The sequence below is a fragment of the Tubulanus polymorphus genome, chromosome 4 (assembly GCF_964204645.1).
Source record: "Tubulanus polymorphus chromosome 4, tnTubPoly1.2, whole genome shotgun sequence".
NCBI classification, from domain to species: Eukaryota; Metazoa; Nemertea; class Palaeonemertea; order Tubulaniformes; family Tubulanidae; genus Tubulanus; species Tubulanus polymorphus.
In genome coordinates this window covers 23,128,282-23,155,661 of record NC_134028.1, presented here as the reverse complement: position 1 = coordinate 23,155,661, position 27,380 = coordinate 23,128,282, and the positions used below count along the sequence as shown (strand labels likewise).

The window sequence follows — 27,380 nt, the reverse complement described above, 5'->3', positions numbered from 1 at the left end:
CTGCTGGACATCCAGATCCGGCTTTTCTGCTTTTCGTCCGGACCCGATTCCGATATCTCTGACTGTAAGTTTAGTGCTTGTGTAACCGAATTCAGGGACGTAGACGTTCGTTGCCAGTCCTCAAAGCTCGATGAGCGTTTGTGTTGTCAAGAGAAACTTCGATGAAACTTTTCTACTTCTTTTTATAAAACAAATGACTTTCTTTCGCGAATAAAAAAAGGAATTTAGAATGTGAATCTGACGAATATAACTAGGAATAATCTTCAATTTTTGACGAAGGTATTTTCTTTTACTATATTATATTTCAAGTAGCCTAAGTAAAGTTTGTAAATGTACACTTTTGACTTATTTATTAGCCTAGTTAAACAGTCTGCGTTAATTACGTTCACTTATACTTTTTACAATCTCCTTTTTACTCCACCACTACAAGTAGTTTTTTGATAGCAAAACCTTAATGTTACTCAATCAGTAATAATAAGCCATAAACCAATACAAAATGATAAACCTCAGATCACAGTCGCATGGCCATGCACTAAGACCACTCTGCTGGCAAACGGGCATGTCATATGTCTTGAATCAATCTTTTGTCTTTTTCTGTAGGTTAAAACATGTTTTCGAAGGAAGGACGAAATGAATGAAAGATTAGGATAATACAAAAAAAAGGATTAAAACCTACGCAATTTCTATCAAGATTTCGATATTAAAAACTCGTGGACAGTGATGATGGAGAAATATGACAATATGGGACTCGTGGGGGAGGGCAGCTATGGAATGGTGCTAAAGTGTAAACATAAAGAAAGTGGACAAATCGTCGCCATAAAAAAATTCCTCGAAAGTGAGGATGATAAGATGGTGAAGAAGATAGCGATGAGGGAAGTGCGCGTTCTCAAGGTACGTTTCATATTCAATTTCTAGAGAGGGTCTTGATCAAAAAGCTCCAAATTTAACTCTAGAATCCGTAAGTTGTGTTTCTATGTCACGGATCCAACCACCTGGCCTTAGTGGCCCAGGTCACCTATTTTTTGTAAACCATATCATTGCACTTTTTGATAGGCCTACTAAATTAAGTTAATTATCATTGTGATACTAAATATTATTATCATTTTGATACTGAATGAACTAATTTTGATACAAAATTAGCCAGGCAATCTATTTTCTATAAATTGCAAAATTTGGGGGATGATCCCACTCGCCCAAAAGAGGGGTTCATAGGGCTTAATTAGACCCCTTGTTTACGAAATTCCAGGAACCACCCCCGAACAAAGGTTCTGCTTAAGCGATGATATCGTTGATATCATGATCGACAAATAGAATCGGGATAGTATTTGATTTGAACGATGACTTGACTGAACGGTTTACGCTGTTTAGAAAGCTCGCCGGGCGCCGGAATTGATTTATATCGTATTGTTAGAATTCATCGATAATTCACTTGTTTCCCTACATCCGTATTTAAGGTCGTTGTTCAGCGGTTCATGAATTACTAATGATGTCATTTCAAAGGACGTGCGTGACGACTGACTAAACCCCGATACTCTCTACATTCAAATCTAAACATTACTTGGATCAAGTTTTCGTAATTTCTTCTTTTTTTTTTATTACAAAGAAGCTAAAAAACGAAATCAATTTAGACTTGTTTCTGACGCGGTAGTCGCATCTATAAAAATCCGATGACGATTTAATGAAAAATTAAACTTCCATCAATATCCCTTCAGTCGAGGGTTGCTCGTTTTACCTAGTTTGAGGGGCCGAACCCCCTAATATTTTCAAAGCGTCCTTCAAAGTCAGTGGTCAATTTTGGGTCAAGATTTCAGATACAAAATTTCTTCTTTTTTTTTGATTAGGCCTAATGAAATGCCATCTGTTCTCGAATGATCTATTCAGGACCCGGGCACTTCATAGTTTAGATATGCCCTTTTTTGATAGGAAAAGGGCCTTTTCACAGTGAAGTGCCCTTCGAAAAAGCTTTGCAACAGGCCTGAGTAGAGTAGGCTGTACCTTCTTAGCAGTTTCTTGTACACTCCGCTCGAGTCGATTTTCAGTTACTGTATTTGTTTGGCATTTATATTTACAATTTCAACTACAGCTAATCTTTAGTCTTAAACCGAAACGTTGCGCAAATACATATACTCATCTATTCAAATTTCTCATTTTGTTGTGGGATTTCTCTTGTTGATTACAGCTAATTTTGAATGTCGAAGTTAACGTTTGAATTTGAGGTCATATTTTTTGTACAAACAGCGCGTCAGATAATTATGGAGATTTCTCCTCGTGCTAAAACTTTTACTATCATAACACTCTCAGGACAATTGAATTCATTTCAGGCTGATATTTGCCTACTGTTTGTTCTATTAATCATGATCACTCAACTGGACAGTACAACCAGTATTTAATACACAGTGTTTACTGTTAGCGGATTTTTGCTGTTTGTAGTAACAGCACTTTATAACTACCAGTCACAAGGTCATTGAGATATAGCCACCTGGTATAGGCCTATAGGCTCTCAGGCAGATTTCTAGTGGACTGAAAAGTGATAGAAACCCCCACTTTCGAACTCACAGGGTTCAATATTGACCAGCTATTGTCCTATTAAAAAGTAGCTTCGTGTCTTGGGACTTCTCTGTAATGAAATTGTAGTTTCTAACGACAATAACTCGTAGTTTGACAATATATTCACAATTTATCATCAAAAGAAAACTTCTCATCGATTTTCTCTGAAGAATAATAAAGACTGATCGTTAAACCATAAGATTTTCTACATCTATTAGTCTATCGTTTAACAAATACTTCAATCGGTTTTCTATAAGGCTAAAATCGAAAATTGTTTCTGCTGAGCTTAAAAGTTGACCCACCCGGCCACCTATCTACCCTGAACATTTTTTTTTCAAATTCATGATCAAGCTAACAATAACAGACCAAGCAGCTAGAAGTGAACAGATTACGAATTTTATTGCAGTTAATGAAATGACCCAGCCATTCAGGAGAAACAAGTTATCATTTTATTTTAGGTTCACTGAAAATTTTTCAAACGTTCTTTTTCTCGTTTTTTGTTTCAGCAACTGCGCCACGAAAATCTAGTGAATTTAATCGAAGTATTCCGACGTAAGAAACGTCTGTATTTAGTATTCGAATTCGTCGATCACACGGTGTTGGACGATTTAGAACGTTGTCCTAACGGACTCGACGAACAAACCGTTCGTAAAATATTGTGGCAAGTGCTCAAAGGAATCGAATTTTGTCATTTACATAATGTAAGTATTATCGTGCTGTATTTTTGCTGTGTTTTTTAACTGATTAAGTACGGGCCACCTGGGGCCAGGTGCTCGAAAATTGGTTAGAGTTAACCAGTGGATAAAAATTAAAAGTTTATAGGCCCCCTCATGGTATTTTCAGCTGGTGATCTTTAACCAGCATTTGAGCTACTGGCCTTTGGAGTTTGTGGCGCTATTTGCTGGAAAGTTGGTTAAAAGAGTTAACCAGTGGATAGTTGACTTAGTGGCAATCTAAAGTTCACATTGGTATTTATCAGCCGCCTATCTTAAACTTTTGTGCAACTGACAATTTCAATATTTCAAATTTTGATGTTTGTTCAAATCCATAGAGTGGGCCGTGATCTGTTGATTATCCGCACATGTTTCAGGGGCGGATCCTGAGGAACGGTGCAGGCGGGGCGTACCCCCCTCCCCCTCCCCTCCTAAAAATATTAAGTTGCCCTTAGATTTCACGGGAAAATGAAGAGTATTAAACTGATTCCTTTAAAGGTTTTGAATTAGTGCTCATTCTCTGTACTTGCAAACGATGTTCTGCAATGTGCTTTCTTTCGGGGTGCCCTATTCCATATTTTGGGGTCGCACCCCTCCCCGAGTCAGACCCTAGATCCACTACTGCGTTTCAAAAATCCTTAGACTTTTCCAAGTCGTTATCCGGCCGTAGAAACTTTGTTACCATAAATGTCGCGTATTATGAAATGAACGCGTCGACCTGGTTACACCGGGTATTATTTTTGAGATGAAAAATTCATGATTTCCTTTGTAAGAACTAAGAGAGAAACTCGAACTGGTTTTATGGAATGCGATGCATCGACTCAATGCGGGATCGAGGTTTATACTGTGTCTGTGTATACGAACCATTGTCTTCGTTAAATTGGCAACTTGTCACAAATACATACACCTGCCCTATAGCTGTGTAGTATATTGTCTTATACGGCGACAAATATAACACTACAGCTAAATTGATATACAAAGAAATTTTGACAAGGCTCAATTTCTAGGATTTTAGAGAGCTCGGGATGCGCGATCCTTCATCGCCAGAATCCCAGTTTGCCTTCGATTTATGTTTTTGATTATAAGGGAAACGCAGGAAAAGAATGAAAATCAAACATCTACACAGTGTAAATCAGATATTTCTTGTATCTGTTGGGATAGTTACATTTCGATATCAATTTTATTTATATATCCCAACTGAAAATCTAGTTCCCTAGTTGCAAGTTGCCAAAATTCGGCCTTAGATTTGAAAAACATGGATTTGAACCAGATGACCGGTAGACTGATATTAAAATCTGCATTTTAGAGTTAATCCTTTCACTGCTGACTAGTCAATGCCCTATCGTGCTGGAGATAATTTGAAAATTTTTAAAAATTCCACCCTGGTGTGTTGAATAATGGGAATACCACTATAGTGCGTCTACACTGTGGTGCGATGTATCGTTAGTTACTAATAGTTCACTATGTTTGACAGGTGCTGCCATTTTTCAAGAGAGATTATAACTAATTACTAATTACATTAATACATCGCAGTGAGGTGTACTAGAAAAATCCATCACCGATTTATACACCGCACTGCGGTGTATAAGCATGCAGTGAAAGGGTTAATGAGCAAAACCCACAATTGAGGATTTGACAATTTTGTTTATTCTCTGATGATGAAGTTAAGTCATAACTTCGAAACTGTCAGAATGAATAGTTATATCAGCAACTGTGGGTTTTGCTCATTAATGGAACCAGATACCGAGTTGAATATGAATTGATTGGATGTTTTAATTAAGTAATTTTTTTTGTTGCTGTTTTAGATAATCCATCGTGATATTAAACCGGAGAATATTTTAGTCAGTCATTCGGGGATAGTGAAACTATGTGATTTCGGATTCGCGCGGGCGTTGGCGCAACCGGGTGAAATGTATACGGATTACGTGGCAACGAGGTGGTACAGAGCGCCGGAATTACTGGTCGGGGATACTAAATACGGCAGGTAAATCATTCGCAAAATCAAAACTTTAAAGAGAAAATTTCGTATTCAAATTTCAACCAATCAAAGAGTTTGGTATCAAGGAGTTCAGTGTCATAGAGTTCAATGTCATAGAGTTTGGTATCAAGGAGTTTGGTATCGAAGAGTTCAGTATCAAAGAGTTTGGTATCAAGGGGTTTGGTATCAAAGAGTTCAATGTCATAGAGTTCAATGTCATAGAGTTTGGTATCAAGGAGTTTGGTATCGAAGAGTTCTGTATCAAAGAGTTTGGTATCAAGGGGTTTGGTATCAAAGAGTTCGGTATCAAGGGGTTTGGTATCTAAGAGTTCAGTATCAAGGGGTTTGGTATCTTTTTGGGATCAATGAATTCAGTTATCAAGAGTTCGGTATCAAGGAGTTTGGTATCAAAGAGTTCATTATTAAAGACTTTGGTATCAAGGAGTTTGGTATTGAAGACTTATTTGTTTTGATTGAAAGTTACTCCTATTGCTTTACAAACTTTTATCCTAGCTATCTAGATGTCGTCGAGGTGTTCTGGTCTTGCAATCACAGGATCTGATTTTAGCAGGTCTCCTGCACCACGATGAACATGTATTTATCATCAATCTGTAAATTTACTGGTGAAATAATCTTAAGTTATTCCTATCATTTCATGGCGGCGTTGAGAATTGAATAGTGAAACTGTTAATTGTATTTCAGGGCGGTGGATATTTGGGCAATAGGATGTTTAGTAGCTGAAATGTTAACGGGAGAGCCGTTGTTTCCGGGTGATTCCGATATTGATCAGCTGTTTCATATAGTCAGAGTGTTCGGTAAGTTTGTTCTCGTTATTCTACAATACAGATTACCCTACCCCCACCCGCCCCGGGGACCACGTCAAATCAGGCCTGTGTCTGTTGTGCAACAATTCTTAAGAAGAGTTGTACAATTGATTTTGCTCTTAGAATAGGGATTGTCCCCATTATTTATTTATTTGGCTGGTAAAGTTCGTTTGATTTTTCGATTGAGTGTCCCTTACAGACCCACCACACCTGCCGGGAGCGAAACAGGGGGTTTGATTTTGAAATCGGAAATCGAAGTACAGATATAGATGTGTGATCGGCGGTCGAGTTAACAGAATATTTTTAAATCGATTTTAATGATCAGGTAGTGACTTATTGTCGTTCGTCTTATAGTGATCAACTGCTGAAAAAAGCCATAAATTTCAATGATTTGATTTATCATGGTTTACCCTCCTCACTCAGTATTCCCTTATTAAATAAGCACTGCGTTTTTTCTGCGTTGATATTTTGCCTGATATGAAAGTTTCTACGCACCGGTTGCGAAAGCTCGTATTATGAGTTGAATGAAATCAAGTTATGAAGAAAACTGTTTTATTTCGTTAAACGGTTCGATGAAAAATGCGCTTATTGATTTGAACAACGCTATTTATGAATTCATCATTCATTGAATGATTAATTCATAAACAGTATTTGTTCACTGTTTTATATCTGGTTGAATCATAAAGATATTTAGCTCCCGTAATATGATATACTGACTGATATATTATGACGACTAGTCTGTGTGTATTATTGAAACTCTCTAGTAGTTTCATATTAACCTAATGGGAAACTTATTAAATATCTAATTATACCGTGTACTGAAATACTTCAGTTCGTATTCATTTGATATAATATCGATTCAATAATTTAAAGCGCTCAGAGATAAAATTTCATTAAGGTTCGTCCATGAAAAGCTGTAATATGATCATAAATATTTTCATAGTTTGGGTTCTCATGGGGCAGTTGTGTATGAATTGAAATGGTTTTAAACGAATGAACCAGCTCAAATCGTTTCGATGTTGATCAATAACCGATTCATAGCAGTGTAGTAGCTCATTACACAGGCCAATCCGGATATTTGAAATAGGGGGCCCGAAACTTCCTAGCATGAAGGCATGACGAGTGAGCCCTGTTTGAACGAAGCCTTTCAAAGGGGTTTGGATCATTTTCTAAGCATCTAGAATGATTCTAAACCAAAATGTCATCTTGGCAAAATGGAGGACCTATGTAAATCCACTCCTGTAGTATTCCCTCCACTTGATCCCCCTTATATGATATCAGCAAATATGTAGTGATAAATTCTAATGATGTTATAGGGTGATTTTATGTAGGTCCCCCAATATCATCTGGGGTATTAGGCTTTGTATTCATGATTGATGTAGATGGAATTGATAATGAATAGACGCAGAACGAAGATACAGATATTGAGACAACACCGGTTTAAACTGTGACGACCTGTAGATGACCTGCTGTTAATTAGCTATCGGATTGAATCCCCTCACGTGTGATTGTCTCCTACAGAATGCGAGCAGTTATTATCATAAATTATGTACGAATTTTGCTCATTTTGCCCAGAATCTGTTCGAAAATGTTCTGATAATAATAATGATTATTGATAATGGGCCTGAATGCGGCGAGCTGCTCAAATCGCTTCTATCTATCAATCAGAGGGCGGATTCGTACTTAATTATCCATCATTACCAAATATTTTACGTAAGTTTATCCTATTTCCATAATACAAAGTATAGTTGTACCTGTATAGAATACCTGGCCTGATAGATGACTCGTGAGCGCTTGTTAGCCGCTCTCTGTTACTTCACCCCAGGGAGAGATGACTGATACATGGAATAGAGTTATTATATAGGCTGGGGGTAATAATACCGACAATGTAAAGTGCTCTGAGCAGCCTGGCTGGATTAAGCGCTATATAAGTCACATATTATTATATATAGTATAGTTGTAGTATATATATTATATGTATATGTTAGTAGCCCTTGGAGAAATTCAAAAAAATGATTTTTTTTCTCGTGTTTGAAATTCCAGGTAACCTATCGTCTCGACACCGCGAAATATTTCACAAAAATCCGCTGTTCGTCGGAATGCGACTTCCCGAAGTGAAGGAGACCGTCCCGCTGGAGAAAAAGTTTCCGAGGATATCGCCTTTATCTATTGACTTTATGAAGGTAATGCGTTCGTGATACCGCACGTCTTTTCTATCTAATTTTCATGAAGATTTGATGGTTCTTTTTTCTGGGTGTCTGGATCCCTATGGGACACTGCCTCTATTGGCTTTGCAATATAACTAAGTGCATTGCTTATTGCACTGTAATGTAACCTGGTATAGCTTCTTACATCAACTTTGCCCCAACCCCCCCCCCCACCCCCCGGGATAGAAATCTGAAAACGTGCGCGCATTATAACAAGAACTCTTTGCTGCAATTTAAACGTCGCTCAAACCCGGTGTATTGTGTTTTAAAGAGTCAGTTTCCGCTTTTTCGAGGACTCTCCTTACGATATCGAATTCTCTGTAGTCAGAAGTCAAGTTGACGCGCGAATGTCTGAAAGTGTTTGAAGTATAATTGTATCCTATATCAGATTTCGTTACGAAGACGTTAACAGCACTTTGCGCCAGTGAACGCGATATAGTCGTTTGATTGAGTGAAGACAGTGTGCGAAATGTAAATGTCGTTTTCTTATCGATTGCGATGCTAAATACTGCTTTCGAAATACCTATGTTCAATATGGGTATCGGTTTTTATTTATGTGGGTTGGATGGATGCAGTCCGGGAAGGGAACGTTGGAATGCGTAAGATGGATAGGAAATAGAGATATAGATTCAAGTTCACGCATCAAACTGATGATGTTTAAACCTTAAAATCATCAGAAATGTGTTGAAATATCGAAAGATGAACACATCATTATTTAACAACATTGGATATCAATTTATCAGTTATTACAAACCTAGAGTTTAATCTCAAAAAAGGACAATTTTGATCATTTCATACTGGATATAACGAGCTATCAGGCATTACAAAGATTTTCTGGTCCCCTGGGCCTGGTTTCATAGACTGATATTGACTTAAATCCGGGGGGTTAACTCAATTCATTTTCAATTACCAGTAAGGGTTTACCCTTTCAGTGCTGACTAATCAATTCCCTATAGTGCTGATAATTTGAAAATTTTGAAAAATTCCACCCTAGTGTGTTGAATAACAGGAATACCACTATAGTGCGTCTACACCGCGGTGTGGTGTATCGTTAGTTACTAATATTTCACTATGTTTGACAGGTGCTGCCATTTTTCAATAGAGATAAAAACTAATTACATCAATACACCACAGTGCGATGTACTAGCAAAATCCATCACCGATTTATACACCGCACTGCGGTGTAAACGCACTGAAAGGGTTAAAAGTTAATACCAGTCTATAAAACTAAACCCGAAATTTGTTGCAAAGAGGTTCCATAGTGTTGCATTGTGAATCGACATGTATTTCCTCTCGGCCAATGAAACTGGCTCTGTTAAACCCCATCATTCATTTTTTGAAATATCTCGAAGTTGTCAATTTTGTTCATCGAAATCTTTACATTTTTCATTCTCTCGCAGAGCTGTTTACGATTAGACGCCAACGATCGGCCGACGTGTTCACAACTTCTCAAACACGAACTCTTCCAGAAGGACGACTTCGCGCAGAAATTCGCGGCCGAGATCAAATCGAAGCTGCACAAAGAGGCGCAGGAAGCGGCGAAATACAGCAAACGCGCGTCGGACAAAAAACAGCGCGAGAAAGACGAGAATATCAAAAAGAAGAAGGTACTGCAACAGAATAATAAACGGGTAAAATAAGAAACTTTCGTCATCTGCACGTGTGAAAACAACCCCTTCTTACACCATTCAACCCCTTCCGACACCCTTCAACCCCCTATAACACCCTTCAACCCCTTCCAAAACCCTTCAACCCCCTCTGACACCATTCAACCCCCCTATAACTCCCTTCAACCCCCTATAACACCCTTCAACCCCTTCCAAAACCCTTCAACCCCCTCTGACACCATTCAACCCCCCTATAACTCCCTTCAACCCCCTATAACGCCCTTCAACCCCTTCCAAAACCCTTCAACCCCCTCTGACACCATTCAACCCCCCTATAACACCATTCAACCCCCTATGACACTCTTCAATCTCCTATGACACCGTTCAACCCCCTCTGACACCTGTCAACCCCCTATGACACCGTTCAACCTCCTCTGACACCCTTCAACCCCCTAACACCCTACATCCCCCTGACACCCTTCATCGCCCTAACATCCTTCAACCCCTCTCCTGACACCATTCATTGTTCAATCAGTGGATCCTAGTATCTTAACTGGATATAACTGGACATTTATTCAATGGTAACTCAGTTTTAAGTTTGATCTAACATTTGGTGTTTTAAATTGATATCAGGCTCAACAACGGAAGAAGGTAACGTTTCGCACATTGACACTTGAAATCTTGAAAATATTGAGAAATTTTTCATACCTTATTCAGTATAATTGAATAAACAATAATTAAACTTAGATATTATGGCACGGTTTCATTCAATACACTAGTCACAATGGCAGAAGTTGCATGGAAAGATTTAAGAGAGTAACCTGTCTGCTGTTTAGTTTCATGATCGGGTTGGATATTTTCACAAACCGTAATCACTTATATGTTGGTATCCAATTATAAAAGCTTACCGGCAACAATTAGGTCACTACTAAATCAGCGAGATTTGATCAAAGAAAAAGGCATGACAAAGGATTTTTTGTAAATTTTTCTAGAATCTGGGTAATATTATGTTTTGTAAAATTATTTTTGTTTAATACAATTACTCAAACAATTAACGAGGTTTCTTAACTTTTCACGAAACTGTTTTTCACCTTCAGGAATCGACCGAAGATAAACCTCGACGCAAACTCCCAGAACCGGAGAAATTTGCCAAAAAGCTGCCGGCAGCCGCTACTGCAGGTGCTCAACAGCCGCAGCAGCAGCAGCAGCAACAGTCGCAATCATCGCCTACTGAAAATACAGTCACGTCTCCATCAAATAAAACTCAAAGTAATCATAGCTTAGAAAACGGACAGCAGAGCATTCCACCGATTAACCAATCGGGATCTCAGAATATTATACAGCAGCAAACTGCACCAACTAATACCAGGTGTGTAACATAAGATCAGCTGTTGAATTTTGATGTTTTAGATTGGGTCACTGGAAAATTACGGCAGGGTTGTCGATCTAATCGAGTTCAGTAGTTGAAATTTTCTAGTTGACAGTTGACAATAGTTCGTCGACGATTTGAATAATTGAAAATTTTACTCGAAAAATTAATGATATTCTCCTGCAGCTGCGCGATAGAATCGACAACATCATCAGCAGCAGCGGCAGCGGTGAATGGAAATAAATCTCCACCGTCTCATCAGCATTTAACTAGTAATATCAATCATATAGTCTACGTGAGTCCACGAGTGAACCTGCCGGCCCCTCCTCAACACGGAGGTCCTGCTCCTTTCAGGTAGACAAACGATACAACGACGCTTCATCCTTACTCAACTGACGTCGCCGGTCTTCAACCATTTCCGCAAAACGCGCTTATGAAAGTTGATTACGTTTTGCGGAAATGGTCCGAGTCGCGACGCGAGCTTCTTTAATTTTCGCACACGAGTCTCAAGCTTCCCCCGCCCCCTAGTTTGACCACTGTGTACGCGCGTTATTCGGATGTTACTAATTAATGACATTAAACATTTAACCGACACAAGCTTCACTTATATCGATTTAGAGGAGCATCAAACAACACTACAATTCATCGCCGAATAAATAGATTCAATAGTTCATTTTTGAAATGTTGTTTCTTTGGTTCAATATATAGCAATTAAAACTCGACGCATGGTATGTTAAAACAGGACACTCACTAATTTATCATTTCACTCAGTATTTTTCGAAACGATCAGAATTATTTTGAGCCATGTATTTTATTTCGAGAATCAATTCCACCGAGAAATTTTTTTGATGTTGTCATTTTCGTGTGTGGTCTTCTGCTGTAGATTAGAACATATTGACGGTGAATGTGCAGCGACCGCGGGAACAGGTTCGGCAAGTGTTACAACGTATCTTTCTCAGTACACGTAGAACTATCTATTCTCAATCTCTAGATATATCTACCTACAGTAGATTCAATTTATTTTTTTCTGAAATCTTCGCTTCGCGACACGATGTCTATTATTACCGCGGTTGTGGAAATATGGTCATTGAAAATGTTTGATTTATCTATGTACATTTAGACTAAAGAATCTATATTACGTGCCTGTGCTAATATCAGCGCGCTTCATATAGGGACCTGTTTTAGTAATTGCCTTCTTTTCAACGCTTTAATATGATTAATATTCGTGTAGTCTGTAAATTTAACAAAGCGATTCAGCGTTTAGATATGAGTAGTTCATTGTGTAGCCAGCCGTGTCTATCTAAATCTGGGAAATTCATGGTCGTTTTCCATATTTCGATCTCTTTCAAACGGAGAGATTTTTCACCATTGAAATTGTGAGAAAAATTCTCACATTTGATTGCGATTATGGATGTAATTATATTATTGTCGACTTTTTTTATCGTCGACATAAAAAAAACATTCGATTTCTATCGAATCTAATCAATGTAGTTTTCATGGAGTTGATATCTTATTTCAGAAAGTATTGTTGATAGCAGAGAGCGCTTTATTTACGTGCAGATTTGTAGATAATATTTCCTTTACGATTTCCATTGATGTTTTAGTTGTATTGTTCGCTGTAGTTCCTGTATATATGCTAGTTCTAAATATGCTTTATCGATAGATTAATATATATGTATGATAAAGAACATTATCTAAGCTTCGCTTCAGAAATAATGCCATTTTAAAGCGTTTCTGCGCTGAACGCATACCTGCATAGAGTTTAATTGTATATTTAGGCAACAAAATTGGTTGAACATTTACATATTGTAATAGTGTAAATTATATCTAGCCTCTTGATGCGAGGGACAGTATTATTTAGCAGCTCGGCTATTTAGAAAGTTTTTTCTAGGGTATAAGCAAAGTATCGAATAAAATCATAAGATTTTGAATCTGTTCAGCAGTTGAGATTGAGCAGAATTAATACTGTCATAGGTTTTGTTTCATGACCGTCTCGCCTCTAACATTTGTAGGGTAACGGATAAAGTAAAGAAGGCACCTGCAGCAGCCATGTACAACACCAAGAAACCCGGGCCATCACCCAATCACCATAGTAACACAGTAACGATCAGCCCGCAGCCGATACCGTCGGAAAAAACGCTACACGAAAAAACGTTAAAATATGACAAAATGGTGAATCGTCGGAAAGAAGAACGTCGATCGGAGTCGAGGAAAGACGGCGGCGTCGTAGTAGCAGACGGAGGTCTTTCACTGCCCGAATTAAAAACATCAACTACTGCTGAATGTAAGTATTCCACAGGATACAGACAGACTGAGTCCCAGATACAGTCAGACAGACTGTATCAGATACAGTCGGACTGAGGCTGATACAGTCAGATACAGACAGACTGAGACAGTCCGACTGAAACAGTCAGACTGAGTCAGTCAGACTGATAGAGTCAGTCAGATACAGTCAGACTGATACAGTCAGATTGATACAGTCAGATACAGACAGACTGAGACAGTCCGACTGATACAGTCAGACTGAGACAGTCCGACTGATACAGTCCGACTGATACAGTCAGACGATACAGTCAGACTGAGACAGTCAGACTGATACAGACAGACTGAGACAGTCAGACTGATACACTCAGATACAGACAGAGACAGACTGAAACAGTCAGACTGATAGAGTCAGTCAGATACAGTCAGACTGACACAATCAGTTACAGACAGACTGAGACCGACAGACCAAGACAGTCAGATACAGTCAGACTGACTGACTGAGATATATATATATTCAGAATTAAAACTTGCTATATACAAATTTAAAAGATTGAAAAAAAAGGCGGCAATCTTATGTCATCATCATCATCATCAGTGCCCTAGCCGTGGGGGCCGTCGGTGCATCACAGCTCGCACAGTTTGTTGCCAATGCTTCCTGTCTTTGGCCTGCTTTAGTAAGGTTGGTAGATTCTGGCCGCACCACTCTTTCACATCATCCAGACACCATCGCTTTGGTCTGCCTCGCTTTCGTTGTCCGTCAACAGAGCCTTGTAGAATGGCGTTGGTAAGCGTGCCAGTAGCGCGGGTAACATGGCCAAACCATAGAAGCTTTCTCTTTTTGGCCATGTCAAGGAAGCTGTCATGGGTCCCGATGAGCTGCTGTATCCTCTCTCTGACTTCCTCATTTGAAGTATGGCTGGTTCATTGGATGTTCAGGAATCTTATGTAGCCGGTGTATTTTTCCGTTTTTCAGCATCGAGTAGCAAAACATCTCAAATAAAGAACAAGAAGAACTACATGGCTCAGATTCCGCATATCACGAACATCGATCCGTTCGCGTTGAATTCACAGGTAGGATCGCGGTAAAGAGAGAGAGAGAACCTACTCGAAACGATCATTGTTGTTAATCGAGGTATGTAAGATGTGTTTAATGTGTGCGCGAAGCCTCTAAAACTCAACCAGTGCAGCTCTGTACCTAACATCCTAATATAGCTCCCGGTTGTGATACGTAGGGAATCCCACGATAATGACGAAAACTAATAAACTAAGTCCGAAAATGTTTCTTCGGCCTAGGGATCATGAAATCTGACTTTTTCATCCCCCCTTAGCAAAATCGGCCATTTTTTTCTTTTTTCATATACATTGAGCATTACAGTACACAATTGCGCTGACCCTCCCCTAATGTGTACATAATAAATGAATGATCCTCTAGTAGTTCATTCAACGTTTCGACTATATTCTATTCTGCGTTAGTATTCCTGAAGACTATTAGAATATACATGTAATCGAAACGTTGAATAAATTACTAGCTCAAGGAAACATTTTTGTACTTTATTTTCCTTTTCATTATTATTGTGGGATTCTCCATATATCATTGGATATACTATAGTGTTTTATGAATAATGATGATAAGATAATACTAGACATTGATAGACCGTACTACACTGCGTCTCAGTGCCGTTCATTGTTTAGCTCTTCTAACCATACTTTCTAATTCATATCTTCGTTGCAGATTCTCTGAAATATGCGTATTTCATAGATAACTGCGTAAAACATACTTAAAAAACAATTGCAATATGTAGTTGAATAACCTAATGAAATAGCATGGCACCAAGTAGTCGAACAGACTTAGCACACATTTAACCATCCGTTGTACATACTACTGATTAACAACAATTTAACACTAATTTCATCCAGATTTTACTTTCTTTTCGCCTTCATTTTCAGGCTCAAGCCGACAAGCCGCAGCAGGCGTGCGCTACGAAACCAAAAACACCCGACAATCTACCGACCGTATGACGGTGCGAAAAGGAAACGCGAACGAGAAAGCATTTCACGCGCCGGTGACATTCTACTGTCATCGGATTAGAATCTGATTCGAGTTCATCACGATTTAGAGAACAGTTTTGTGAATGTGTTTTTGTTGCTATTTCGGCTATAATCGTTTCCGTTCTGTTCAGTTTTACCCGAGCAACTCCGAGATACAAAATGGACATCATTTCGATTCCAGCCACTACCGGATCTTCGGACTGTGATACTATAGTTATTTGTGGGTGGTGTACGCCGTCCATTCTCTAATGGAAAGACTGACGTGATTCATACTACTAGAAACTGTCTAAATGCACAAATATTGAAGATGCGAGCTCATTTGTCGTAAATTGTTTCGTAATGCGGTGGACACCGTTTACTCCGGAGTAGATCGCCTTGGACGATCTAGTTTTCCAGACAATACATAACTTCAAGTTTTCCTGCTCCAATTCCTCGCGATAACGACGCCATCCCCGCTCCGACTGCCCCCGGAATTCACGCACCGCCACGAGAATTAATTGATCTGAAGCAACTGTAAAGATTTTCCCTTTCGAGTATATTTAAAAAAAAACGTGTGAAACTATTCATTCTCAACACGTCTAACATACTATAGAAGTTAAACGTGCAATGGGTTTTAAACTGATGTGTGTATAGTGTAAATATAGTGAATATTTGTTTCACGTTTTGCATTTTATTGTTAACCCACTGTTGTTTTTTTAACATTTTGGTGTTTTTTAATTTTAACGAATTTGTTTTGTGCAGCGTATTTTCCTCCAATCATTTAATCGTATTACCAGCTAGATGACAAGTCTAGTATTACGCGCCGTGATTAATGAATATTACTATTATTATTAATGAAAATCGTTAAAATGATTTCAATAAATTTTATGGATCATAATTTTACACACGATATGAGAATATTTTATGTACTGTACCTTAATAATATATGCAAGTTATATTTAATTGACAAAAATGACTTTCACAAATTCTGTACGAAGCATTTTAGGAAAAATAAAAGTGTGAATTTTCGATTCATTTTTTGTTCGTTTTCATCGAAATCTTGATCTTATGAGCGAGATGGTTGTTTGATGATGGCTTAGATTTATTTAATCCGTCACTGAGCTAACCCGGTATCCTAGTCCTTGTCAATTACTCTCCAGTGGAACGACGTTAGACAAACTTCAGAGGACCAGACAACGTTTTCATCATAACAGTTAGGATTTTTTTCAATTACTTGGAGTACAGATCCACCGTAGGATACCTGCTACAAACCATGTTATAACGAGGTTCCACTGAATGCTCAACTGGTTTGACAAGATTCCTATCCATCTGCGGTCTTGAGATCCACGTCAAAATGAAGAACGCCATCCTTCCTCCTTGGAAGAGAACTCTAAATAGCCACTAGAAATGTAACTAACATCGAATCAAGTATTATTCATTTATTTGATGGTAATCAAACGCATTTTGAACCATTCATCATTTACACCTTTCATAAGTTCGCATTATTCTCAACTAATTTTCACAAGTGAATGATTTTAAAAAGACCTAGGTCCGGTGTAGTAATAGACCACAGTAAACTCGGGGAGTTAAGTCAATTGAGTTAAAACCAAGGTTAAATTGATACTACCCATAGTAGTAACGATTGTACATCGGCACCTTCAAAGAGTTTAAATCACCACAGGACAAATCTCAAACTACCGCATAATCGCCAGAAAATAATCATTTGCGATTGGGTTTTCTTCTACGACCCTTGTTCGGGAGTCCTAATTCTTTACGTTCTTTATACGACGGACCGGCGCGAAGTTTACGAACCGCCTTCTCGTTTACGTTCGTCAAATCGTCGTCGAAATTCGACCGCGATTTCTTTTTCTTTTTACCGTTTTGTTTGCCGCGCTGCGTCTCGCCGGCGCCGTCGACGATCGCGTGGATTCTCGATTGTTTACGCATGCGTTTCGCCTCTCGGATCTGATACGACTGCGACTTCGTGATCTCGAACTGAACGCGATCTTCCGGCGTCAGTTTCTTCTTCTCCAACATCTTGCGCGCCTTTTTGCCGAGTTTCTTATGATCGTATCCGGCCGACAGCTCGCCGAGACGCAATGCCGCCTGCTCTTCCATACGCTCCTGTTTACTCTGAAACCACATACGCTTCATTTGATTCTCGTCGGGATTCTCGATTCGATTCTTCATTCGATTCACTTTATTTTCGGTCGCTCTCAGCTCTTTCTCTTCGTTCTCCTGTCTCATGATCGCGCCGATGTCTTTCTCCATGTTTCCGATGCGGTCTTTGAATTTAACGATCACCTCCGCCGGTACGATGCGACTTTTCACGGCCTGCGTCGCCTTTTTCACGATCTCCTTCAGCATTTTACGCTCGAGCTCGCCGACGAGCGTTATCGACCGGCCGGATTTACCGGCGCGGGCCGTACGCCCAACGCGGTGGATGTAATGCTTGAACGTGTTCGGCATCGTGAAGTTGATCACGGTTTTGATGCCGTCGATATCGAGACCGCGCGCCGCCAAATCCGTTGCGAGCAGCACGTCGATTTTACCGACGGTGAAATTCTTCAACGCGTCGAGACGTTGCGCCTGCGACAGATTTCCGTGCAGCTCGCCGACGTTGATGCCGAGCAAACCGAGGATGATGTGCAGACGATGCGCTTGTTTTTTCGTCTGGATGAAAACGATGCAGTGATCGCGGAACGTTCGCGCGACCAACGCCGCCAGTATCGCCTCGCGGTCGCCCTCGCGATTCGGGCGTATGCGTATGAATTCCTGGCGCAGGTTCTGCGCGACGTCCGTGTTCTCGTTGATGAAAATGCGCACGGGATCTTTCAGCGAAACGGCCGCCAGATCTTTGACGGCTTCGGTCATCGTCGCCGAGAACAGCATCGTCTGCCGCGTTTGCGAACACAGACGGATGATCTCCTTCATTTGAACGGCGAAGAATTCGTCCAACATTCGATCGGCCTCGTCGAGAATGAGCACTTCGACGTTGTGCAGGTCGAAGTTTGGCGAGTTGTGGACGTGGTCGATCAGCCGACCGGGCGTCGCGATTACGATATCTGGACCGAGCCTCAACGCCGCCTCCTGACTCTTCAAATCTAAACCGCCCGCCGAAAGACAAACCTCGATATTCGAATGCTGCGCGAGCTGCTTCGAAACTTGATAAACCTGAACGGCCAACTCGCGAGTCGGCACGAGCACAAGAACTCGCGTTACTAGAGACTTTTTCGGTCGGTACAAAAGTCGTTCGATGACCGGTAACATGTACGCGGCCGTTTTACCGGAACCGGTTCGTGCGCACGCGCAGATATCCTTACCGCGCAGCGCCAGCGGAATCGTAGCGCACTGAATCGGAGTCGGACGTTCGAATTTCATATTCTGCAACGATTTCATCAACGAACGCGACAAATTCATATCCTGAAACGAGACGTTCTCGTCGTACGTCGACACGCTGTCCGCGTATTGAACCTTTTTCGTTTCATCTTCGTCTTCCTCGTTTTCATCGTCGTTTTTTCCGTCGGTCGCTTTACGTTTCTTGCCTTTCCTCTTCTCTTTGACGCGTACGCGATCGGCGATGAGATCGTCCCCGGATAAACTCTCTGCGCTATCGCTGTCCGATTCCGCGACCTTTCGGACCAGTTCCTCCTCGCCTTCCTCCTCGGTTGTATTCGCTTTCCGGCGCTGGCGTCTCGTGTTCTCGATCTTCTCGTCGAGCGTCGATAATGACATTCTTCCCTTCGCTTTCCCGATGACTTCGTCGTAACCGGAGAACAGAAAGTCTTTATGGTCGTCGGCGAACGAGAATCCTGTATCGAAATCCTCGTGGCTGTTTTGTAATTTCGACCGACTCTTTTTCGCTTTTTTCTTGGGAATCACTTCGTCGACGTCCGATTCCTCGCTCTCCGAAGCGACGGCGATTTCGTCGTCTTCGTCGATGGTTTTGATGAAGCCAGTCGTCGGATCCATCATCGTTTCGGATCCGCGTTTATGCGGACTCATCTCGAATCCGAGTCTGAAAAAAAATTCATTTTGATAAAATGAAAAACTTTCACGTCGAAATAAGTTTAACGTATCAATAACTTTTGAATAACACAACTTAAATTTTAAAAATCTTAATTTTGAAAAATCGTGTGCATGAATTTGTTCTCGCAGTTTACCTATCCATCGTAAAACAATATAATGAGTTAATAAGTAAACTTAATTCAATTACCTGGCGCGTTATTTCTTTAATTCTAACTGCAATAATTGTTGGAACTACTATCATTTGCGATATTTTAGTTTTTTTTGAAACCCGGAAGTAAAACCACGTGGGTTCACAGTGGTTACAGATATTTCGTATACCTCAGAATCTGTGACGATACAATTCAATGTAATATGACTTTATTGACACAAAAACAGGATTTAGAATGACTTGCGAGAATAAGTCAAAATACACATACGTCAACAACACGTTACATGTTCTCGAATGAAAGCAGGTCTGAATCCATTCAGATACAACAGATATCAATATTTCATCCTCATCATACATAGTTTTCATCAACCTGCAGAAGGAAAAAAAATTCAAACACACTTTTCCTCACAAAACTATAACAATTTTTATTCATAGATAAAATTTTCAACAACAAAATCTATATCATTCTAATCAGCCGAGCCTAGCTACAAGAAATACATTAAAATATATTAATATTTCACAGATATCAAACTATTCCCTGCACTATTCATCTGGACTCTCTACTTTATCTAACATGATTATACCTAAAGAGTGGCTGAGCAAATAGAAATATAAAATTGAAAAAAAAGCTATAACTGTTTTTAAGATCTTCTAGGCTAGTATTTCATGGGCAAAACAGCATGTTTTCAGCGATTTGTATCTTGATTTCCAAGGATCAAGAAGAGTCCAAAGATTTTGTTGAGATCAGATTGTGTTCACATAACCTAAAGGTACAGTCTCACGATCCAGGAAGATTGGTAGTTAGGTCTATAAGTACAACATAAAATGGGAAGAATGCAACAATAAATCCAGCAAGGCCTCAAATGCAATAAATGAATAGGCTAACAGTGGAACCTAGTTTCAACAAACTTAAAGGGAGTAGAAAATCTGTTCATCATAACTGATGCTTGTTATAACCCGTATGAAATTATGAAAATTGTCCTATTTGGGACAAAATTCTAGATTTGTAAAAATCGACAAATCATAATATCAGGTCTCTATGACGAGGTTCCACTGTACCAATATATTCAATCAATCATTAAAATTCTAAACTGTTAACTCTTCCGGAAACTCGGGTTTCGAAATTTCCCTATTCAAATTAGTAACAAATTAATATCGTTAAGACACATGTTATGTTAATAAAGAATTTACCTTTCTAAAACTCGGGTATCTTACAATATTTATAGTTGGAAATGTAGACAGGATTGGCACAATACGTAGAAGAGAAATACTTTGAGATGCTGAAATTCCAGTATTGATCAGGTAACTGATTCTAGGCCGCGACGTGAGACTCATCTGAAGCTTCATCGATACTGATATGATTATTGATGGTCATCACGACCGGTTTATTGTCGCTTTCGTCATCCGATTGTCCGATCGCTTGCAGTTTACGAAAAAATGCTTCATCCGGCATACTAGCCCCCGATGGTCGTGCGCGATACGTCGACATTTCGATCGATATTTCATTGGATTCGATGTCGTCGCTATCGTCTTCCTCTTTGGATACCGCCGCGTCGTCGGATTTCGCGGTTTTCGACGACGTCTGCGTCAGAAATCGCGGACCCAGTAACGCGATGAGCGCCGATCCGAGCGGTGCCGTTATCAGGATTACCAGCACGGCTATCGTCAATATCTGAAACAAATAAATACAATTTCGATCGCTTTAATCTATTGTTGGATGATGCGGTCTAAAGCAGATATCTGAATTCTTTATTTACCTTCAAGCCCATGATGTACTCGACATCTTTAGGCCCTTTTCCGAACTGTCGAGCTGCGTCCAATGCTTGCGGACCAATTGCAGCCTGAAATATAAACATTGTGAATTCAAAGTTGAAGTACTGAAGGCAAAGAAGTCATTATTCCTATATCAATATAACAATATAACGAATTAACAAATGAAATTAAAGTGATTTAAGGATGTTTTAGAGATTTGGCCAAAAGTCCAAAATGTGATCCATAGGTTTTATGAGTATGAGGTGTCACGTTGAAAATTGAAAAGGGTATGTTCGGGTGATAGTATTCATGGGTTTAGGTTGTGGGCTTAGGGCGGGTATCAGTAGACTTAGGGCGCTACGGCTGTTGTTTCTAAAATGAATTCACTCCTATCATGGACTTACTTGAACGGTAGCTTTCGGAAGCCAGGCAAACGGAATGAAAAATCTCTCCTTCCAAGTGAGATCGGTTCCCAGAACGGCTAAGAACGAAGCTACCACACGAAACGCTAGTCCTACGCAGAGTGTGGCGATTCCCAGACCGACGGTTCCACCATCCAGAGTTTCAATTACTATCTCATTACCAATCAAACCAAACAGAAACGGTTGAAAAATCATCCATAAAACCGCCATTATATCAGCCATCGGGTTCTGAAAACGAAATCACCTTCTTATTAATTACAAGACAAGCAATAAGCAACACAAGGGCCGATATCGCGAAGGTCTCTTACGAATTCATCGGACCATCCGTCCCTCTGCCTCCATCCTATAGCCGCTACAAACGCTAACGTCAAACAACCGAGTGCTCCAGCTCCAGGAACCTCTCCAGAAATACTACCGAATACCGCAAACAATCCTCCGCAGAACAGAAATATAAACCGGTACAGTTTCAGGTGAGTCTGTGGAGAAATTAAACGAATCAGATCTTTTCAAAATCAAATTTTATCGATCGTATCGAAGTATCTAATGTATGAAACTTACATTTTTCCGGTGCGGTAGATACCAGGCCAATAGACCCATCAATATTCCATAAACAACACCGAGTAAAGCTTCGAGAGGACCACGGAAAATTGTCAACGCAAGATTACCTACAAAACAACCATAATCAGTCTATTGGAGATACAAGTTTTATAATAGATACAGTGCCTATATAATATTTATGATGAAACCTAGCTAGGTTAAACCGGGTTCAGAATAAACAGTTTACACTAATAAGTTTAGACCCCCTACATACAAAGAATTTAAAAGATTAAAAACAAATTTTATTTATCAAAATTTAAAATCAAAAGACACACTAATAAGTTTAGACCCCCTACATACAAAGAATTTAAAAGATTAAAAACAAATTTTATTTATCAAAAATTTAAATCAAAAGACACACTAATTAGTTTAGACCCCCTGCATACAAAGAATTTAAAAGATTAAAAACAAATTTTATTTACCAAAAATTAAAATCAAAAGACAACATCTCAGACTCTCCGAGATCTTTTTAATCTTTTAAGTTTCATATTGGTGGGTTTTACACTTATTGTTCTCGCGTGTGGCTAGTCTACTAGTTTACTCACTTTTTGAAAAGGCAATCCCGAGAAAAACTCCGAATCCGCTGATAGCGAGAACGTCGTCAACACTAGCCGCTGCTATCACTAACGTCGGAATACCTTTATCAGTTCCGAGACCTTTTTCTTCTAAGTGTAACATACTGGGCACAACTACGGCTGGAGAAACAGCAGCTAATACAAACCTAGAAAATAAACAGGGGCTCAGGGTCAACCACAGCCGTCCGAATTTACTATGACTCGCAGCAAGCTCGGGGTATTTTGTTTCCCATAAGGCACAATTTTGAAGGCACAGTTCTCACCTTAAGCACTGTTCTGCGAACTTCGGTTTACCTAGCCAGTCAACTAGAGGTTGGAGCTAAGAACTGAACGCACTATAGTTCGGTCATAACACATTTCACAGTGTCATCCATCGCGGAAATAGGTGCGAACTACAGCGACTGTGCTCAATCCCTAGGTCCACCATTTATGGACTAAAGTTTTGACCGACTGATATTCGGTTTCGGTTCGACTATAATCGACTATCTCCGATAACCGAAGTTTGCCGAGGCTGTGCCATAATTCTATAATAACAGATTCAGATGAATACTTACCCCAACATGAAACCCCAAACCCATGGCAGATCGAGCAGTAAATAAGTAGTAATAGCAACGACTACCGCTTCGATAATACACGGAATGAAAGCCAATCTCAACACAACGAACGATAACTTCTTCAGCACTTTCGGGTCTAAACCGAGACCAGCTCGAGTGAGGATAACTACCAGAGCTATGTTTCTGAAATATTGAAAATATCTAAAAAATCTCAAGCCCGAATATCACAAAGCGTACAGTATGAAATATCATTCACGAAAAAGCGCGTACCTTATCGCCGAAGACCAGTCCTTGTCGATATCTTTTCCGACGTTAATATACGGTACATTTCTAAGAAGGCAGCCTAGTATCAACATGCCTACAACAAATCATATTCATTCACTTAACTTCAGCCTGATATCGATATTTCATGCACAGCAAATCTGGTTTCTGACGGATCAGGGAATCAGAAATTTCCCGATAATTCATTTCCCCGACCCTTGAACAAAAACTCTCCTCAATCAGTTTTGACCAAAACATTTCCTTGATCAAATTACGAGAGATATTCTCAGTGGGGACTGTTTCAAATCTCAAGAGGTGTGCCACAACATTCAGACACCAAAATTCCCTGATTTTCAAAGAAAGAGTCAGAATTCCCTGATTTTCTCTGTAAAGTAAATTAGGAACTATCCCTAGTAAATGTACCTAATAGAGCGGGTAGTTTTATTCTTTCCACTACAGCGCCACCAATGATACAACATACGAATAAGATGAATAGGCCGAAAAAGCTGTGACCGGGAAGAGCTTCAGAACCGGTTATAGACCACAAAACGGCCCAGATTAAAACCAGAGCGATGGTTATCGTGAGAAAACGACCTAAACAGCCGTGAGGTGGACACAGGAGACTGTGTTTAAAACGTTCAGCACGAGACGGCTCGACAGGGAGCGCGTTGTATTTAGTAAGAAGCGGTTTGGAGCAGGTTGCGCAGCAGATTGACAGCTTGTTCGTTTCATGGGCGGAGTCATTGTCGGTATGAGGTATCAGATTTTCATCCGCTTTCTTCACGCCGGGGTTTGAATTCTGCGGCGCCTGCAACTGTCCGTCAAGGGTGTCGAAATCAAATGAATCTTTACTCGATGATTTAGATATTTTTTCCGCCCTCTCCGACGTAGTATCTGAAGTAAGTTCCGTGTTAACTTCAGTTTCGGTTAAACGGCCCATCTTTCTGGTAGCATCAGCATCGGCACATCTGAAAATCAAAATGGAAGATAAGCAGAGGCGGGTTACTAAATTTTTTGTTAACACCTATTCTAAATCTGATTAGTAGTAATAAAAGAAGAAAATCAAAACATGAGCATCTTCCTCTCTCTGTCCTCTATCGATGGATGATGGAGAAAACGTCGACTCGAAGTACCTTTTTGATCATCAAAAAATGGCTACACCACTCACCGCTCACCACTGAGAGAGCGATAACTGTCAATATTTGATTGCTAATAATCGCGTTGATACTTAGCTTAAAAGTTAGTCAGTTCAAGGAAATAATAAAGATTAATTGAATTGAATTGACTCTCTACGTTACTCGCTTCCCTGTGCATGCCGCGCACGAAATTACTCAATTACTCGCGTCCCTGTGAGAGCTTCCCGGTTAGTGTCAGCAGTCCGTCGGCGACACGATTCATCGTATCGGCGATCGTCAATGAACGAAGAACCAGCCGAAAAACGATACATATACACATGAACAGAGTTACAAAAATATCTACAGGAAACACGTGCAGCAAACCGGCATCGTACTGGCGGCAAAACCCGCGACCGGCGCCAGTTGTGACCCGCATTACCGGCACCCCGAAATTTGGGATGTCTTAGTTTAGGCATTGAGATCAGCCGCAAATAGATAAACCCTCAAATTGGGGGTACGCTGTTTTCTTTGATCTGATAATTGAAGTGGATGGGAGTGCCCTGGGGACTTGTGTGTGTGACTTGGCGGGTACGTGCTGCGGCGGGAGATCCTATTGAGTCAAGCTCAGCCCAGCACAGAAGCACTCTCTAATAGTCTCTACTGAGACGGATACCGTATCCAAAAAGAAAACGACCGACGGACCATTTGACCACAGAATTAGTTTAGGCCCCGGGTTTATGCTACGTGAAAAATATCCTTTTGACCAGAATGACAAGTGAACCTAGATCAACCACTTCTCGATCTGAGAATTAAAAAATTTTGTCCATCCATAACATCAAACTAGTTTTACAACGACCGTTAAACGTCGCTGAAGTCATGTGGAACCAACATATCTGAACCGATGACGTAGGCCCTTCCTCTAGAACTTATTTAGGCCTATAGGCAAAAGATCGTGTATGGGGTCATGCAATGGCTGGGGGCGTGCCGCATATTCGAATTAACCAAAAACTGACTAAGTAGTGACCAGTACGTAGTGACCACGAACTTTTTATACATAGTCGTGTGTGTCGAAGCGCAAGGTATGGTTGGGACATTGTTTTGAAATATTTAAAAAACTGACCACAAGTGACCAGTAGTGACCACATTGAAACTTTTATATACATGTGTGTAGGTGTAAGCGCATGGTTGGGACATTGTTTTGAAATATTAAGAAACTGACCACTAGTGACCAGAAGTGACCACATTGAAACTTTTTTATACATAGTCGTGTAGTATGGTGTCACTAAAAGTGCAAGTTCAAAAACCGACCACTCCCCACTTGTGACCAGTAGGCCTAGTGACCACTTCAATGAAACTTTTGTTATAAGCTTAGTCCCGTTGTATGTTGTAACAAGAAAGAAATTCTAAAATGGGCTTGCTGACGTGGTTGTACTGAAAGCTTGCTGGTGGTTTTGTATTTCTGTGGTAGAATTAATCGAACTTTGAACTGATGAAAAGTGAATTTTTATTTGGTTGAAATATTTGATGAAACGGACCGATGAAAATCGCACGCGAGTTTTTGTAATCGCTGTAGTTGTATACTCAAATTCAAATTCCGTATTTGATCATTCGCATTATGGCAAATCAAATTTCGTTCTACGTACCATAGAGCACCCCCAAATTAGACGAGAAATAAATCCGAAATGTTTAATACTGGATGCAGGGCAATTTTTGGGGAACTCGGGCCTGGCTCTCCAGGATCTGGATGATATTTTGTCCGGACGGTCGCCGTGGTCGAGCTTTTGCGGGGATCTCGTTCATCAAAATCCGGCGCCTGCCTAGTACCGAGGGACTCTCTCTCGCGGCAGTCCCATCGTGCCGATCGCCTTAACCTCATTCCGGTGAACGCACCGCAGCCTGAGGCGCATTTGTTTGAAATCGGTTTGCACAAACCCTTTCGGTTTGTAGGAAAATCGTCTTTGTTCATACCATGGACGTATAAACTAGATGATATTGCGGTTGACGCAATAAACCGATATAAACCGGTTTATACAAACCGATTTCAAACAAATGCGCCTCGGAGTCTGGTGGTGGACCGAGAGTACAGATAGTTTACAATTTTCTGTGAAAGATATGGAAATCTAATATATTATATGTAATTGATTATGTGCTATATTGTTACAACATCAAGATAATAAATGGGTATTGAATTTTGAAACTGTGAGTTGAAATCTGTTACCAACACTTTTGTTATACTGTGTGCCACATTGGACCACCAAACTGGTAACCACTGTGCTCTAATTCTGGTTACTCGGACAGTAGAATGACATCGACACAAGATGCGGATTAAATTATTGAAGCTGATTTCATATTCGATTGGTTTTATAGTCTTTGTTATCTTATCACTGAT

General features: G+C 40.0%; 3 protein-coding genes across 11 annotated transcripts; 1 reads left to right on the top strand and 2 right to left on the bottom strand.

Annotated features, from left to right (window-relative positions):
- The first annotated feature begins 98 nt into the window (after window positions 1-98).
- LOC141903184 (cyclin-dependent kinase-like 4) lies at window positions 99-16,555 on the top strand. 6 transcript variants are annotated; one of them, XM_074791215.1, is made up of 13 exons: window positions 99-279; window positions 601-891; window positions 3,054-3,248; window positions 5,066-5,244; window positions 5,941-6,053; window positions 8,106-8,245; window positions 9,670-9,900; window positions 10,510-10,527; window positions 10,974-11,245; window positions 11,432-11,599; window positions 13,258-13,529; window positions 14,484-14,581; window positions 15,458-16,555. In XM_074791215.1, the coding sequence occupies exons 2-13, from the start codon at window positions 721-723 to the stop codon at window positions 15,527-15,529; spliced, it is 1,929 nt and encodes a 642-aa protein (XP_074647316.1). In that variant the 5' UTR covers window positions 99-279; window positions 601-720; the 3' UTR covers window positions 15,530-16,555. The 6 variants fall into 6 exon arrangements, with proteins under 6 accessions (XP_074647316.1, XP_074647319.1, XP_074647318.1 ...); XM_074791218.1 differs by having other exon boundaries at window positions 14,484-14,642; XM_074791217.1 differs by lacking the exon at window positions 10,510-10,527 and having other exon boundaries at window positions 9,670-9,876.
- Window positions 16,556-16,968: 413 nt separating this feature from the next.
- Window positions 16,969-19,866, bottom strand: LOC141903330 (putative ATP-dependent RNA helicase DDX27). The gene is made up of 2 exons (XM_074791434.1): window positions 19,755-19,866; window positions 16,969-19,556 (listed from the first exon to the last, which is right to left on the bottom strand). The coding sequence occupies exon 2, from the start codon at window positions 19,541-19,543 to the stop codon at window positions 17,258-17,260; it is 2,286 nt and encodes a 761-aa protein (XP_074647535.1). The 5' UTR covers window positions 19,544-19,556; window positions 19,755-19,866; the 3' UTR covers window positions 16,969-17,257.
- A 111-nt stretch (window positions 19,867-19,977) lies between these two features.
- On the bottom strand, window positions 19,978-25,134 carry LOC141903194 (sodium/hydrogen exchanger 9B2-like). 4 transcript variants are annotated; one of them, XR_012619060.1, is made up of 10 exons: window positions 24,300-25,134; window positions 23,886-23,973; window positions 23,616-23,798; window positions 23,032-23,207; window positions 22,448-22,554; window positions 22,198-22,365; window positions 21,872-22,117; window positions 21,473-21,556; window positions 20,907-21,387; window positions 19,978-20,085 (listed from the first exon to the last, which is right to left on the bottom strand). XR_012619060.1 is itself a non-coding variant. In XM_074791239.1 (10 exons), exons 2-10 carry the CDS (start codon window positions 24,814-24,816, stop codon window positions 21,028-21,030), a joined length of 1,929 nt encoding a protein of 642 aa, XP_074647340.1. In that variant the 5' UTR covers window positions 24,817-24,844; window positions 25,010-25,124; the 3' UTR covers window positions 20,125-21,027. The 4 variants fall into 4 exon arrangements, 2 of the variants coding, with proteins under 2 accessions (XP_074647340.1, XP_074647339.1); XR_012619059.1 differs by lacking the exon at window positions 19,978-20,085 and adding an exon at window positions 20,125-20,522; XM_074791239.1 differs by lacking the exon at window positions 19,978-20,085 and having other exon boundaries at window positions 20,125-21,387; window positions 24,300-24,844; window positions 25,010-25,124.
- Between the last annotated feature and the right edge of the window lie 2,246 nt (window positions 25,135-27,380).